The sequence below is a fragment of the Leptidea sinapis genome, chromosome 20 (assembly GCF_905404315.1).
Source record: "Leptidea sinapis chromosome 20, ilLepSina1.1, whole genome shotgun sequence".
NCBI lineage: Eukaryota > Metazoa > Arthropoda > Insecta > Lepidoptera > Pieridae > Leptidea > Leptidea sinapis.
The window spans coordinates 9,595,512-9,611,201 of record NC_066284.1 but is presented as its reverse complement, the minus strand read 5'-3'; the positions used below and the strand labels follow the sequence as shown (position 1 = coordinate 9,611,201).

General features: G+C 33.1%; 1 protein-coding gene across 1 annotated transcript in view; it reads right to left on the bottom strand.

The window, feature by feature from the left end:
• LOC126970161 (paired box protein Pax-5) overlaps window positions 1–15,690 on the bottom strand; it is a 122,880-nt gene that overhangs the window by 21,405 nt on the left and 85,785 nt on the right. The window contains exons 5-6 of the mRNA XM_050815934.1: window positions 12,369–12,566; window positions 355–460 (exon numbers count right to left, since the gene is read on the bottom strand). Coding sequence (XP_050671891.1) covers window positions 355–460; window positions 12,369–12,566 — 304 coding nt within the window. The remainder of the gene's footprint in view (window positions 1–354; window positions 461–12,368; window positions 12,567–15,690) is intronic.

Here is a 15,690-nt window from a genome sequence, read left to right as displayed (position 1 = left end):
TATGCATACCTCTGACTGGTCCTTTTTTCCATATACAAGGGCATAATTCAACGAAATATAATATATATAATATAATATAATATTGACACACTTTTACACAAGTTATCTCGCCCCAAACTAGGCATAGCCTATACATATGGGTACAAAACAACGATATATTTAATACAATATACTTACTTTAACATACATAAATACAGGTAAACATCAATGTCTCGGAAACAAACATCTATATTAAACATATCAATGTGTACACCTACCGGGATTCGAACCCGAGAGGCAGGCAGGGTCACTAACGACTATATAGGTCGTCATTTGTTGGTCGACGGTTGTATCAAAAGAAGATGGAAGACTTACAGAAACGACACTGCCTTGCGCTGAGCTGATCTCCTGTTCTTGTTGTTGCTGTTGTTGCTGGTTGTGTGCGTGTTTCGCCTTCTCCGCTGCCTTATTACGTACGATCCTGCGACAAAAGAAATCATACCTAAAATAATCTGTAGGGAGGAAGATACCATAATAAATAAATACCATAATACCATTTTACCAGTGGTAGCCTTGCACAGGAAGCCGGCTAGATTATGGATGCCACAAAGGCGCCTATTTCTGCCGTGATGTTTACACGTTTCTGTCTTACGGTCTGAAGGGCACCGTAGCTAGTGAAATTACTGGGCAAATGAGACTTAACATCTTATGTCTCAAGTTGACGGGCGCAATTGTAGTGCCGCTCAAATTTTTTTTGTGTTTTTCAAGCACTTTCGGCACTGCATTGTAATGGGTACTAGGGCTTATTAATTACCATCAGCTGAACGTCCTACTTTCTCGTCCCTTATTTTCATTAAAAAAAACATGCTATTATATATATATATATATATATACTGGAGGAATCTCGCTGTCGAAATCCTTCAGTTACTGATGGAATCTTTTTTTTACTGTCGGAATCATTCAGTTACTGATGGAATATGTTCTCACTGTCAGAATCCTTCAGTTATCTACTGGTGGAATATGTTCTTACTGTCGGAATCCTTCAGTTACTGGTGGGATATGTTCTAACTGTTGGAATCCTTCAGTTACTGATGGAATATATTCTTCCCGTCGGAATCATTCAGTTACTCGTGGTATATGTTCTCACTGTCCAAATCCATCAGTTACAGATGGAATATGTTCTCACTGTCGGAATATTTTAGTTACTGGTGGAATATGTTCTCACTGTCCGAATCCATCAGTTACTGATGGAATATGTTCTCACTGTCGGAATATTTTAGTTACTGGTGGAATATGTTTTCACTGTCAGAATCCTACAGTTACTGATGGAAAATGTTCTCTCTGTCGGAATCCTTCAGTTACTGATTCTGTTTTCAGTGTCGAAATCTTTCAGTTACTGTTGGAATATTCGCACAGTCAAAAACGGTACATTAAGGAGCATAAGAAAACATGATTCTCCTATCTTCATGTTGAGCATGTATTCTATCAAGCAATAATGTTATAAAAATGAATAATTATGATGAATGACGTTTACATTCAAGTAAAAAGCACCCCACGACTACGACACGTGTCGCGACATCTCTATGCAATTTACATGCGACCGCTACGATTTGTTACGCTTCCGACGTTTATTGTCGTCGACGAAATGTGGTTCGGTGATGTAGTTCGCTTGCATTTTTTGATTTATCGTCGTTGAAATATCAATTGTTCTTTATAGATACGAGTACAGTGCGGGAGTCTTTGGATCCATTTTGTATTTTTTTTATAAGATTTACATAATGTAATCCATAAATTTGTTCACTGTAGGCCAAGCGGCTTATCTTCAGCGTGTCAGTATTTAACTAGCTTATCTTCAGGATAAGATCGATTTAACAAAGCAGAACTAAACTATATAATAGTTAAAATACAGTATTACACTCATTTTCAAAGTGTTTCAAATTTGATCTTAAAGCGATAACAAACCACTGAGTATAACCTTACAAAAAAATATGTAATTCAAATATTCATATTAATATACGAAGGAAAATGTAACAAATGAACTTTCTCTACAACATTTTTAAGTTGATTATTTGGCCAATCTGGGATTTTACTCTCATAACGTTGATATTTTTTCAAATACCTAATTACTTTTATAGAAAACATTAAAAAGTAATATATATATAGAATAGAATAGATTCTATTCTATTCTTCCTACTGTGGCTTCTGTGTAATTGATAATATATTAAAAAATTAGACAATTTATACGTCAACACAATCACAGTCTATCTGTGATAGCTGCGAACACAGGGAGAAAAATAGGGACGATTTGTTAGCCTATATTTTCAGCAACACACAAAAATAAGTGCCTAGCAAATCGCGAGTTTAAGACGTGTCACGAACAGTAAAGTAATAAACCTGGCCTGTTTTCATCGGTTTTCTAGCAACAAGAGGCCCTATCAGACGTTTAAATTATCTAAGAAGTACCCAAATGATAAAATACCTATACAAAATTAGGTTTGCAGCTCCATTTAATCAAAAACATTTTCCCGCCATCGCAAGAATGACAGTTCATTTCCCGCCATGATGGATAATGGCCGCGTTGAAGTATTGTTGGTATCTCTTGGGTTGACATATGCAAAAATTGTTTAGCGAACTTATCAAAAAGGTCAGGTTGGAGACCGGGATGCAATATAGTCATCACTAGGGGAGATTTTGATTGATGATTCTGTTAGTATTATGAATAGGTAGATTATTATGTTATTATTTAAACATAGATTATTATAAAAACAAACAAACAGAAGTAAACAAAATATTATGCTTACTATTTTTCTCTCTTTGCTATAAAATACGTTTTTATATCAAGTAGGTTATATAAGAATTTAATATTTTGTTTGTTTTGTCTTTATAAAATCTCAGTTGGCCTATGTTTTACATTTTATTAGTTATGTTAATAATAAGTGATGTAATGTGCTGTAGATTTTATGAGATAGAAAATAAATAAATAAACAAGAATTGTTGTTATTACATGTTGTTGTTAACTGTGTCTTAAGAAACCACCATGTAATTTAGAAATAAAAGAAGCATGAAGAGATTTTTTAACTAAAGTTTGATCATATATTTGCCCGTATTTTTGTGAGTTATATTTTTAATTCTCGAAACATAAAAGCGATCTTAAACCTTTTTTACATCATCTCCTATCCAAGATTTAATTTATTCACATGTTGCGGTTAATTTTATTTAATTAGTTTTTACTACTTTTTTTAATATCTATATTATAAGTCTTTGGGGTTTTATATAATTTGGACTACGGTTATTACAATGTTAGAGATAAAGTTATGGTCAGTCATAGAAGTCTAAGTTCTACGAAACCCTAAGAAAAGGTATTTAGATTCCTGTAAATTAACGAATATATACTTTAAATAATTTGATTCCTCTGTTTGTTACATTTATGTTTTTGGTATAAGATATTTTTTAAAGGTTAGAATCTTGGAAAAGCGCGTTTATGATAATTAATATAAAACTGGTTAATTACTTAGGAACTTATTATACTTTTGATTTATATAACTTTACTTTGTTAGGTTTTTTTATACATGCAACTTTTAAATATGTATTAACTAATATAAAAACCATATATAACGAAATTTTAAGAAATGTTTTCCGTGTTTATAACATTACATATTCAATCCCATTGTTTTCCACCCGTTTTTAGGATTATAATGCAAATTTCTCGTCGGTATAAAAGCAAAATTCGCTACGCTATCCATGATATTTAAATAAAATGCTAATTTTAACCCAATTTCTTTATCAATTTATATTTGAAGTAAGTAACCAAAAATTATCACAAAATATTAAAAGAATAATATTAGTAAATGTCAAATTCCCAAATTGTTATAATATATTCAGTACTGCAAAGAAAGATCGAAGTATATTGTCTAAAGTTGTGAATTGTATTTTTATTTTAATTACAATAGATTTATTTAAATATTATTATTATTATTGTTAATTTCTCTGGATAATTAGGAATTTTTTTTATGGAAAAAGAGGACAAACGAGCGTACGGTTCACCTGGTCAAAGTGATCACCGCCGCCCACATTCTCTTGCAATACCAGAAGAATCACAGGAGCGTTGCGGGCCTTTTAGGAAGGTATACGCGCTTTTTTTCAAGGTACCCATGTTGTATCGTCCCGGAACCACCGCACAAGGAAGTTCATTCCACAGCTTTGTAGTACGAGGAAGAAAGCTCCTTGAAAACCACACTGTGGAGGAGCGCCACACATCCAGATGGTGGGGATGATATCCTAACTTGTGGCGTGTCGTGCGAAGGTGGAATTCGGCGGCAGGAATCAGGTGAAACAGCTCTTCGGAACACTCCCCATGATAAATGCGGTAGAGGACACACAATGAAGCGATGTCTCTACGCAACGCCAAGTGATCCAGCCGTTCACATAGCACTGCGTCCCCGACAATTCGAGCTGCTCTACGTTGCACGCGGTCAAATCGATCGAGCTGATACTGGAGTGCTCCAGACCAGAGATGACAGCAATACTCCATGAATTTGAAGATATCTTAAGAGAATACAATAATTTATTTCCGTCAGCTTTAAAATAACATATTTTTCATTTGACATATTTCTTAGTTTTATTAGTTATAGCTTTTGTAAAAAAATGTAAAAGCCACTTTTGCAAAATAAACATTCGTTTGTGAGAAGAAAAATCTTAAAAGCGTGAGTTATGATAGATAGATAGATTAGATAGATTATGAATGTGAAAACAAAATGAACGATATTAATTCATCAAATAAATCAGCTCTATTAAAAATGAATATAACGATAGATTTAGTTTCTGCATGCCCGTAAATAACTCAAGTTGTCTATTGGACAAATTATTCAGAGCTCGGAGCAAAAAACTCCAAATGTCAAATTGGGGTTGCCAGAATTATGGCTTCAATTACCCAACGACGGGCGGCGCGGTGCCCTCGATTAAAAAATGTTTTTTGCAAGTTCGCGCTTTTTTAATTTTTTTTTTCACGCAAAGGGCGCTTTTATGTCGTCTTTTTATGATTGTCGTTTAGCATTTTGACAGCACACATTAAAACTGTAATAATATTATAAAATGTCATTATTAATGAATAAAATAGATTTTGTTATGATAAAAAATAACGAGGCATGCAAGACTTCACCTGATGGTTAGTGATATGTCAGTCATGGTATGTAATATAATACGGCGCCTATTTCTGCCGTAAAGCAGTTATGTGTAAGCATTAATGTGTAAACATTAGTGTTTCAGTCTGAAGGGCGCCGTAGCTAGTGAAATTACTGGGCAAATCAGACTTAACATCTTATGTCTCAAGGTGAATGGCGCAATTGTAGTGTCGCATTTTTGTGTAGAATTTTTGGGTTTTTTAAGAGTCCTGAGCGGCTCTGCATTGTAATAGGCAGGGCGTATCAATCACCATCAGCTGAACGTCCTGTCTGTCTCGTCCATTATTTTCATAGAAAATATATATATTATCAATTAATTAATTTAGTTTATCTATTTAGATCTTTGTGCATGGAACATCATTCCTTATTGTATCCGGAGAAGGGCGTTATTAGCTTTGCTGCAGTTTATAGTTTTTCAGCTTTCATCGTTTTTACTTACTGTTAGTATTAGTCTTGTAAAATTGGTTTACTCTAAGGCTGAGATCTATAAAGCGTACTTAGACTTTACTTACGTAAAACTTAGCTGAGTTCAACATTATTGCATTCTTTGATTTGGCATTTATAGTTATTTGACATCTGATATTATGCTGAGCTTAAGCCCAGACAACCAAATAGAAAGCTTAATTGCGCGTTTCATTATACATGCACTGTGTTGTCGATTATAATTTAAATAAATCTTTAATAATAGAAAGTATTGAAAATTAGAACTGTATCACAAATTCATTTGGTTATTAGTTTTATTGAATTAAGTGCAATTTTTGCTTAGTCGTCGTTATGCTGCTTAAGCAAAGCTGTGGAATGAACTTCCTTGTGCGGTGTTTCCAGGACGATACGACATGGGTACCTTCAAAAAAAGCACGTACACCTTCCTTAAAGGCCGGCAACGCTCCTGTGATTCCAAGAGATTGTGGGCGGCGGTGATCACTTAACAACAGGTGACCCGTACGCTCGTTTGTCCTCCTATTTCATAAAAAAAACTTGCTTAGCTAGAACTCGAAGCGATGTTTATAATTAATAAGGACTTCGAGTTAATATTAGTCTGAGCTAAGTCACAATACTCTCTTAAGATCTCAGTCATATATCTCACCATATTACTACTTCACTTGAGCTGATAAATCCATGATTCTTGCGATACGAAAGCAATCACAGGAGTACTTGCGATGTGTGTATCCTTTTTTTTTCACGGTACCAGATGACATACTGTATCGAATTGCGAACACCGAGGTAAATTCTTCCATCAAGATGACTTGATTGTGATGAAAGTATTTATATTATCAAGTGAAGTGTTCTAATAATATTACAAGCAACTGTGCCCCCGATTTTAACCAAATTTATAATAAACTTTTGAAATGCTTGTAGAAAAATAACTGTTTACATATTTTCCCTGTGCTGCCCCGGGCATAAAAAGAATAGGGCAGTCCCAGGTAATCAGATAAGAAATTACTTCGGAACTGAGACTTTATATCTCATGTCTCAAGGTGATGAGCGCATTTGTAGTGCTGCTTAGAATTTTTGGGTATTTCATGAATCCTGAGCGGCACTACATTATACTCTGCTGCACGTCTCGTCTCTTATTGTTATAATCTTATATATAAAATTCTCGTGTCACAATGTTAGTTACCTTACTCTTCCGAAATGGCTTTACTGATTTTTTTATATGCATATTCAGTAGGTTTGAGAATCGGCTACTATCTATTTTTCATACCCCTAAGTGATAAGGGTTGTTCCCCCTTAATTTTTTTTTTAATTTTTGAACATATTTTTTTGTTTTTATTTTATTATGATTCAGCATTGAAAAATACATACAACTTCAAATTTTCGCCCTTCTACGATCTACAACTTTTTTGTACCGCGATTTTTATTTTATTCTGTTCCAACCACATACCCGCTATAGGGTTGCAAGGTGGCAATCTAATACAGTAAATGTAGTACGAAGGATTTGGTAGATCTGAGAATCGGTTGCATCTATTTTTTATACCCCAGTTTTTTTTTAATTACTTTATATGGCAATACAACGTTTGCTGGATCAGCTATATATATATATATATATATAGCTATATATGTAGATATATATATATATATATATATATATGTATGTATGTATGTATGTATATATATCTATCAATCATCATCATTATCATATCTGATAATCATATTACAACCGAATTAAATAAACAAACAAAAATTATTTAAACTTTTGTTATAGTAGATAGATTACATAAAAATAAGAAAGAATAAATAAGTATCTTTCGCAAGCATACCAATTATTTCTTCCTAGCATTTCTAGATAGCATGATGAAAATTTTCGTAAAATCCCACACCCTAATAGTGTCACTTAAATAAAATCGTATTTATCGTTGAATAGACCGCAGGAAGGTCGCCGTACACGTCACGACATTAGCCGCGCGTGTCGGACGCGTGTCGGGGGGTTGGAATGGCCCTTGCGAACTAAATTGCTTTAAAATTGACTCTGCACTATTTTAATGGAATTTACGTTGCACTTTGATAATCGTGTAATTAAAAAATAAATTATTCCCTTTACAATAATTTGACAGTTTTTACGCCCTTACCTAAAATTTTAGGGATCTGTTTTTTCGAAAATGCTTGCCCGGAAAAAACGCCTTAAACTTAATCAACACCACTGAGAGGTTTCGATGTTTAGTCAAAAAATATGCAATAATACAAACACAGAATATAAGTACCTATGTAATAGTAATTTTAAGATCAATTTGGCTATTTATAAATACCCTTATTAATTATTTTGAAATTCCGATATATTTTTTAAGTCTATGCATCGAAAACAATTATATCATGAATATCATCAGCTCGATGGAATGTTTGGTCAAAGAATGTAAGAAAAGATTTGAGAGTATGAAGCCTGTAAGCTCTATAAAATAAGATAACTAGTTTATAATTTTCATTGTTTGTTTTTTCTATAGTAATAATAATAATATCTTTGTAACGCTAAAGGTTTAATCTGTAATGTTACATTGTATCATTAATAAATAAATGTATCATATTAATAAATTCGATTAAATAAATCAACCATTAAATTTATATTTAACAATGTCAAACAATACTCAGAATCATAGATGAATGGCGGATGACAAAATTCAATATAAAAGGTAATAAAGGCTATTTTTGGTAAGGTGAAAATTGAAAGTATTGTGGACAACGCCACTTCAATCCTGTAACTCCTTCTCATGTTTTTTTCTTTGAGATACTTGTCTTGACAACTGGAGAAATAATAAAACTACTACAAACAAATATGTAAAGTAAATGCATTTTAAAGATAGTGTTTTTAACCGACTTCCAAAAGGACGAGGTTATCAATTCAAACGGATTTTTTTTTTATGTATGTACACCGATTACTCTGAGATTTATGAACCGATTTACGTAATTAGTTTTTTGTTTGATGCGAAATAGATGCCATTTGGTCCCATAAAAAAATTACATAGTTTGGCCCAGTAGTTTTCATTTTATGTATATGAAAATTTTCGTCTACCTGCATGACATAATTGTTTTCTGTGTACGGCTTTTTTTGGAGTTTTCATTCAAGTTGATAATATATTATTATTAACTGATACTTAAACGTTAAAAATAAAAAATAAACTACGTTTAAAAAAACCGAATTCTATAACTGAAAAGTACCAAATAACCAAAAATTTAATTTAATACACCTCTTATGCAAACCTTTACCTTTAATATTAATAAAATACTATTATTTATATGTGCTACCTATTGATAGATTTGAAGTCGGTTGTCTTGACAACTGGAGAAATAATAAAACTACTACAAACAATTAAGTAATTTAAATGCATTTTAAAGATAGAGTTTTAATATTTAGATTCCTATATTTATATAACACTATGCTCCAAAATAGATTAAACCTAGGAAAAGTTAAAAATTAAAAAGTCACATATTTAAATCTCTCACTTTGCCAAATATAGAAACGTCTAAGAATTTTCATATAAGCTTTTCATGGCTGCCACAAGGGGTTGAAAGAGCTTTCCGGAAGCCGAGGGAGGGAAACAAAGATGGCGGCACCGGAAACAGGGACACGTGCTCCGAGCGCACCGGATATCCTCAGCTACATCCATTGAATTATTGCCATTCAGAAATAATAAACATATAAACTATCGCATTTTTCCCTATTTTTTGGGAAACTTTTAGGGTTACGGCTACATCGTTTTTCGATTTAGGTGTTTTCAATATTAGCTTAGGGTCAGTATTATTATTTTTATCATTCTCTTCCTTTAAATTTATTTAATATCAAAAAAAACTTATGTTTAACGGTACTCTAAAAGTAACTTTATAAATTACACATCTAACATTGAATCAAATTCCTTATATTATTAAACTGTCAGTTATAAAAATCGACTAAATAAGTTAAAATATTAGCGATTACAAAATATATTAAAACATGGCTTAGCCAAGTGTTTTGTTAGACTGTAACCTAACTATAACAACGTCAGTGGCCTAACAATAACGAAGTTAGACAAAATTTAACAAAACTGACTGTCATCCTTCGCTAGTTGGAGAGGCATGCGAAGAACATAAGCTATAAATGTTTTGGCAAGGAAAAAACAACAATTTCTTCTAAAATCCACGATCGGCTTCACAATTCAATAACAGTTGTCTTAAAAGATTTTAATGGCGAATGGAACTGTCCGTCCAAGGAAGTAGCATATTTTATTTACTGTAGGAAGTCCCATATGTGAATATATTAATTAATTCACTATCATAACTTGAGCCCACTCGAGAAGTATTGCCAGCATTAAAAATCCACGCAACTAATAAAGCATGGCTTTAGATAAGATAAGTGTTTACATTATCTATGCTTCCGTTTATTAAATTTGATAAGTTATCTACGGTAATCCGTTACAATATTTGGTTATTATGACACGCCTAATCAGGTTGAAATAATACCGCTTATTAGGAAAAGGCATAAAAAGGCATTTATTTTCTAAAAATTGATTCCTTTAGAATTCTTTTTGATGTCATTTCTAATAACTACTAGATACTACGGCGGCGCAAGAAACTCTCCCAGCATTCTTTTTTTGTGCTCTTTTCAATAAAAATATACAATATTGTACAGTCATTTCTATCGCTATAAAATAATGACAATCTAGTTCCAGGCTGTCCGATCATTTAGGTATTCAGAGATTTACGACAGAGCCATTTTTTTATAAAACATTTGAATTTTTACAGATAATGCCTGAACAGTGGCTGGGACTTTATTATAGAAGTGTATACAATTATGTATCTTATGTAGCCTACTAGAATTAGTTACAAGCAATCCCTTGTTTCTAGTGTTATAATAATGAAAATCACTATTAAGAGCAAAAAGGTGACGAATTATGTTTAACTAGAAGAGAGAATAAGAAACAGAGAATCAAATTCAAACTCAATTAAAAAAAATGGTAGTTGTGGAGACTGCCGATAGTAAGTAAAAACTTAAAAATTTTAGTATTAAAATTTGAAATTCCATAATGTTTAAAAATAATTTCAATTTATTTTCAATATTCGCTATATAGTATAAAACAAAGTCGCTTTCTGCCGTCTGTCCCTATGTATGATTAGATCTTTGAAACTATGCAACAGATTTTGATGCAATTCGATTGAAGAGAAAGGTTAATATGTGACATACATGCGTAATATAGTAGAGAAAAACTGATAATTTTAATAATTTTAACTTTTAATTTTAACCCATCCAAAAAGTGTGTGTAACTGTATAAATATATACTTACTTTTTTCACTATATATTTTTTTTAATTATCTATTTATCGAGTGCATTAGTCGTGAGCGTGTTGGTTACGCGAACCCATAAGATTTTCAACTACCAACTTTCAACGCGGCTAAAGAAGTATTGTACTCCAAAAATCCAGCTAAATCTTTCTATAAACGTACTAAATTTTATTTATTTAAATTGGCTTTACTCACGATTTATCGGTGTTGATATCGACTTGTTTCGGACCATTAATTAAATAAATTTTGTACGTACGAAATATTATATTACATGTTTTTAATTTAATAAATATATGTAATACATATAAGCATAGAATAATAAAATTATTCTTAAACATTAATTAAGTATTTATAAATCAAAATATGTTATATGGTTCACTATATGTCCACAATTTACTCTTGAATACGTAAATAGCATTGAAACCTTAATGTGGCAAGGAATGCAAAAAACGAAGGCAGGTCATCATTTGTACAAGAAGGAAGCATTTTAAAACATCCCTCAACTTGAATGGGGTGCATTAACGAATAATAAACCTGCTTTATTGCTATCGATAAGTGAAGTGGGGTGTAGTATTGATCTCAACTTCATCCGTACTTGCTTATGTTTGTGATACAACTTAAGTTGTGCATTGAAAGAAACTTTTAAGTTATACTTTTGACCTTAGATAATTTCTGTTGCCTGGTGCTGATAGGGCCAATATCAATAATCATTATTTTCTTAGCGGCTTAAGTATACTGCAACCCTTTTATCATTTTTTTTTTCATAACTGTATGAAAGTGCACACTACATTGGCCTTTTTTACATAGTAACTTTTGAAAGATTGTTAATACACAAACGCCCTTTTAGCACAAAAAATATCATACTTTTACAATAAACTGGCATTACAATCTCGTTTCATACAAAAACGTACGTTGGCCCTTTTAGCACCAGGCCACAGATTTATAGGTCTATATAGAGCCTCCTGTTTTGACTTTAGACTGCATGACATCTACTCCGTGCGTTTCTGACAATAGAGGCTAAATTCATGTAGAAGCGTCGTAGTCACTAATTGATAAGCTAGCTCCAAGCGAACATGGTGATAATCAGGAATAAAATAATTTGAAACCACAACTTTCTTGTTTTCCATAATTTGTACTCGAATAATGAAACTGCCTAAGTAGTGACGTAAATGCGTAAGTGCGACGCAGTAGAAGATGAAAAAGACGGTAGACCGATATAGTCTATAACTATCAAACACTCTTCAGTCATTCGCAAGCAGTGGATGAGAAATGACGTTAAAATATCAAAGCCCATGAATCCTTTACAGGAAAAATGTTTTATATTATTTATAGTGTTCGATCTCTTACAAAATCCTTAATAAATAAAATTTATCCGTCAAGTTATAAAAAAGCGAAACTATAAGGTAACGCTATCGTTTAGAAAACAAAATGGCCACTATAATTTGTGAAATTGAAACAAACCTATTAATACTGGAAACTGAGGGAACATTATCCTGGCTGCAAATACCCTCGCTGAGAAGCCGGTCCCGGATCTCCCACGCGAACATGGTGGGGTTCTCTCTCTTGTAGGCAGCTATGGCGTCCACCACGGGAGGTGTTGCCACTTTTGGCTTGGAGCCGCCTATTACACCAGCCTTGAAGCTGCCAGTCTCATAGTACCTGTAAAATAAAATGTATTAAGTATAAATAAATAAAAAACAAAACTGAATTATTGTATCTGTAGGATGCGATTACTGATTATGACAGTAACACGACCATCATGTTTATGAAGAATCCTTACACAAACAATGAATACAAGCATTCAGCAACATCCAGATGCATCCAATATACGATAATTTGTTCTTATAAAGTTTATTGTTTATTACTTTTTATTGAATATTTGATATTATTTAAACACGATTCTTATATTGGATGCAGTTATTAAGACCTTACACACTTATTTTTTGCGAATATTACAGCCATTGTAAAATACTATAATTATTTTTATTGAAAAGAGTCGCTAATGTGTTTTTTTTTTAATATTTTCTTCTCACGAGCTCTACTTTTTCCGAACAAATAGTAGATTCAGTAATTCAAAATTTCTTAGCTTAAGCCTAATTGAATAAAGTTAGTATAAGTTGTGCTTAACGAATAAAGTGGCTACGTCAACAGAGATAGGAAATTGTTGCTTTGGCTTTAAAATATCAAATGGCAAAATTCAGTGGAACCACTGTTCTGGACAGTGTCGGTCAGAATCAATAACGGGCTGCAGTCTTCCCGAACCGATATGACTTAGGGACCATCGAGCTTGGAACATACTACCAACTCAAAGACCAGCGACGCGCTTGATCTCTGGTGTTCTGCTTCTCCATGGGTGCTTCATTCACCACTTCCAATCACTGAGCCACTTTCCCGTTTACCCCACTTATGTAAAAGTACATTTTTGGTTTTTATTTTTTTGTTTTAAAAAATTTCACATTGTATTTGGGGATTATTATTAAGATATTTGCTTGCATTCTCTGCATTATTGTGATGTTTGAATTACTAGTACAAAATATCATCATGATGGGTTTAAGCAGCTTCTTATAGGATGTTAAAAGATTTTTCTGCCCATGCTATATCGACCCAAAAACACCGAGCAACCTTAAAGTTTCTTGCTCGTTTATCTTCAAGGAAATCTGCCTTCCGAACGAACGGTTTGAAAAAATGACATATTTCAAGTGTAATGCAATTTATCTACGAAATATAATGTTTTTGATTGATTCGATTGATTGAATAAGGAACGCCAATTTCGTGTGGCATCCACGACGTACGCAACAGTCAACGTATATTAGACTAAATAGCTTCTAGCTTTTATACTGCATAATATTTAAAGAAGACAATTTCAACGAATAAAGAAGTGCTTAAAATAATGAGAAAAAAGATGGAGGTTGTCAAAACCGTAAAAAAGAAGGAAAGCTGCGTACTATGGCCACATCTACTGGAACAAGAAATATGATTTAATCAGGAGGGTCACTGATGGTAAAATAGAGGGAAACAGGGAAAGAGACCGTAAGATAATTGCATGGCATTATAACATTAAGTCCTGGAAGGGAATTCAAAGAGTTGAGTAGCTCAAAAGAAAATCTGAAGATAGAGATGCCTACACAGAAATGACCGCCATCATTCCTTTGGGGGATATGGCATAAGAATAAGAATTGCCATAAAAAATATAACAGTTTATTTTTGCATCAACCCATAGCTAATTCGTTCTATATTTCCATTTAGCTCAACTGTAACACAGTGAGAAAAATCACACCATATTGCTATTTTAAAAAGCGATCAATGAATTCCCTAATCAACCATAAACATACTCGCGCCCCTCTCTGGAGACTTGACATTATAGCAAATTAAATTTCGGACTGCTCAATAAAATAATGGATGGCATTATGACAATTCGATTATACTGGCAACCCTAATTTTAAGTGCAGGGAGATCTTTTAGATATTTTTGATTGGCTTTTGTGTTTGTAAAATAAGTTTATAAAACTTTCTTAATAGTCCTAGTAATATTCTGTATTTACGTATGACTTATTTTAATTTTGTTCATTTGATTTTGATATATTATAGTTTAAACTGAAGCAGGTTGTAGTATAAATATTTCTTTTTATCCAATGAAAAAGGAGTATTAGCCAGGAAAGATATCTTCGTGTCAGTCAAAAAGAAAAGTCTGGTTTTTCTGGTATAAGAATGTAATTAAACGGCATTAAGCATCAAATATAGTGATATTAAAATAGACCACGAAAAATATCCATATGCCCCATTCAGCACAGTCTTGCCCAATCTATAGAAGTCCAGGTTGTGGATATCCCGGGTCACATTTTCCAGAACTGTTTCATATGGAAACTTCCTAGAGTAGTTCCTTTTTGGGAACGGTGCTGTCATTTGTTTTTGAGGGGTTAAGCCAGCAAAGTGTTCGGTGTGCGCAGCCTTGGGTAAGTACAACATATTTCCTACTAGCCTTGATTCACGCAGGTTTATCGCAAGACACGAGGCAGTTACGTATGTGATTACAATTGAATATTAAGCTTTACCGTCAAATTATTTTATGTTGTCTTCAAGAGCTAACTAAAGCTAAGAGTTTTGTGCCGTTTGGTATCGAGATACTTGGCCCTCGGGGTCCAGAGACGCGGAGAATGTACAAAGTACTGTAGTAATAGCTACTGGAAACCCAACCGCTAGCAGCTATATCGGTCAACGGATCAGCCTAGCTATCCAACGCGAAAATGCTGCCAGTAGTGCATAGTGCATAGTGCCATAGTTTTAATTTACTGTAATCATAGTATTGTAAAGATAGTTATAAGATATGTTTTGTTTGAATAAAAAAAATCCCCAGAGCTAAACTTACTTGATACTTTGTTACAGCAAGGAAAAACATATACATGAAGCAAATTTTAATGTGATTTTCCTCGTCCATAAAACAAAACCAACAATAAATCTAATCGGATCGCGCCGCTCTTAAGTAATTTTGCGTTAGGGCGATAGCAGATACTCGTATCTTGATAAGTCAATTACCAGTGTGATCACACTCTTAGCGTGGGGTACAGTTCTGTACAAAAGTATTTTATCAACGCGTAGTGTTTTAGGCACACTGCCCCACAAAAGCAATTGATTTTTTTAAATAATAAATCATTACACTATTACGATAGGTTGATAGTTTTTTGGAATCTTTTTAAATATGTGTATACATGTGCAAAAAAAGAGCGCAAAAAAAGAATGCTGGGAGAGTTTTTTGCGCCGCTTCTTCTGTCTCAGAGTGGCGTTGT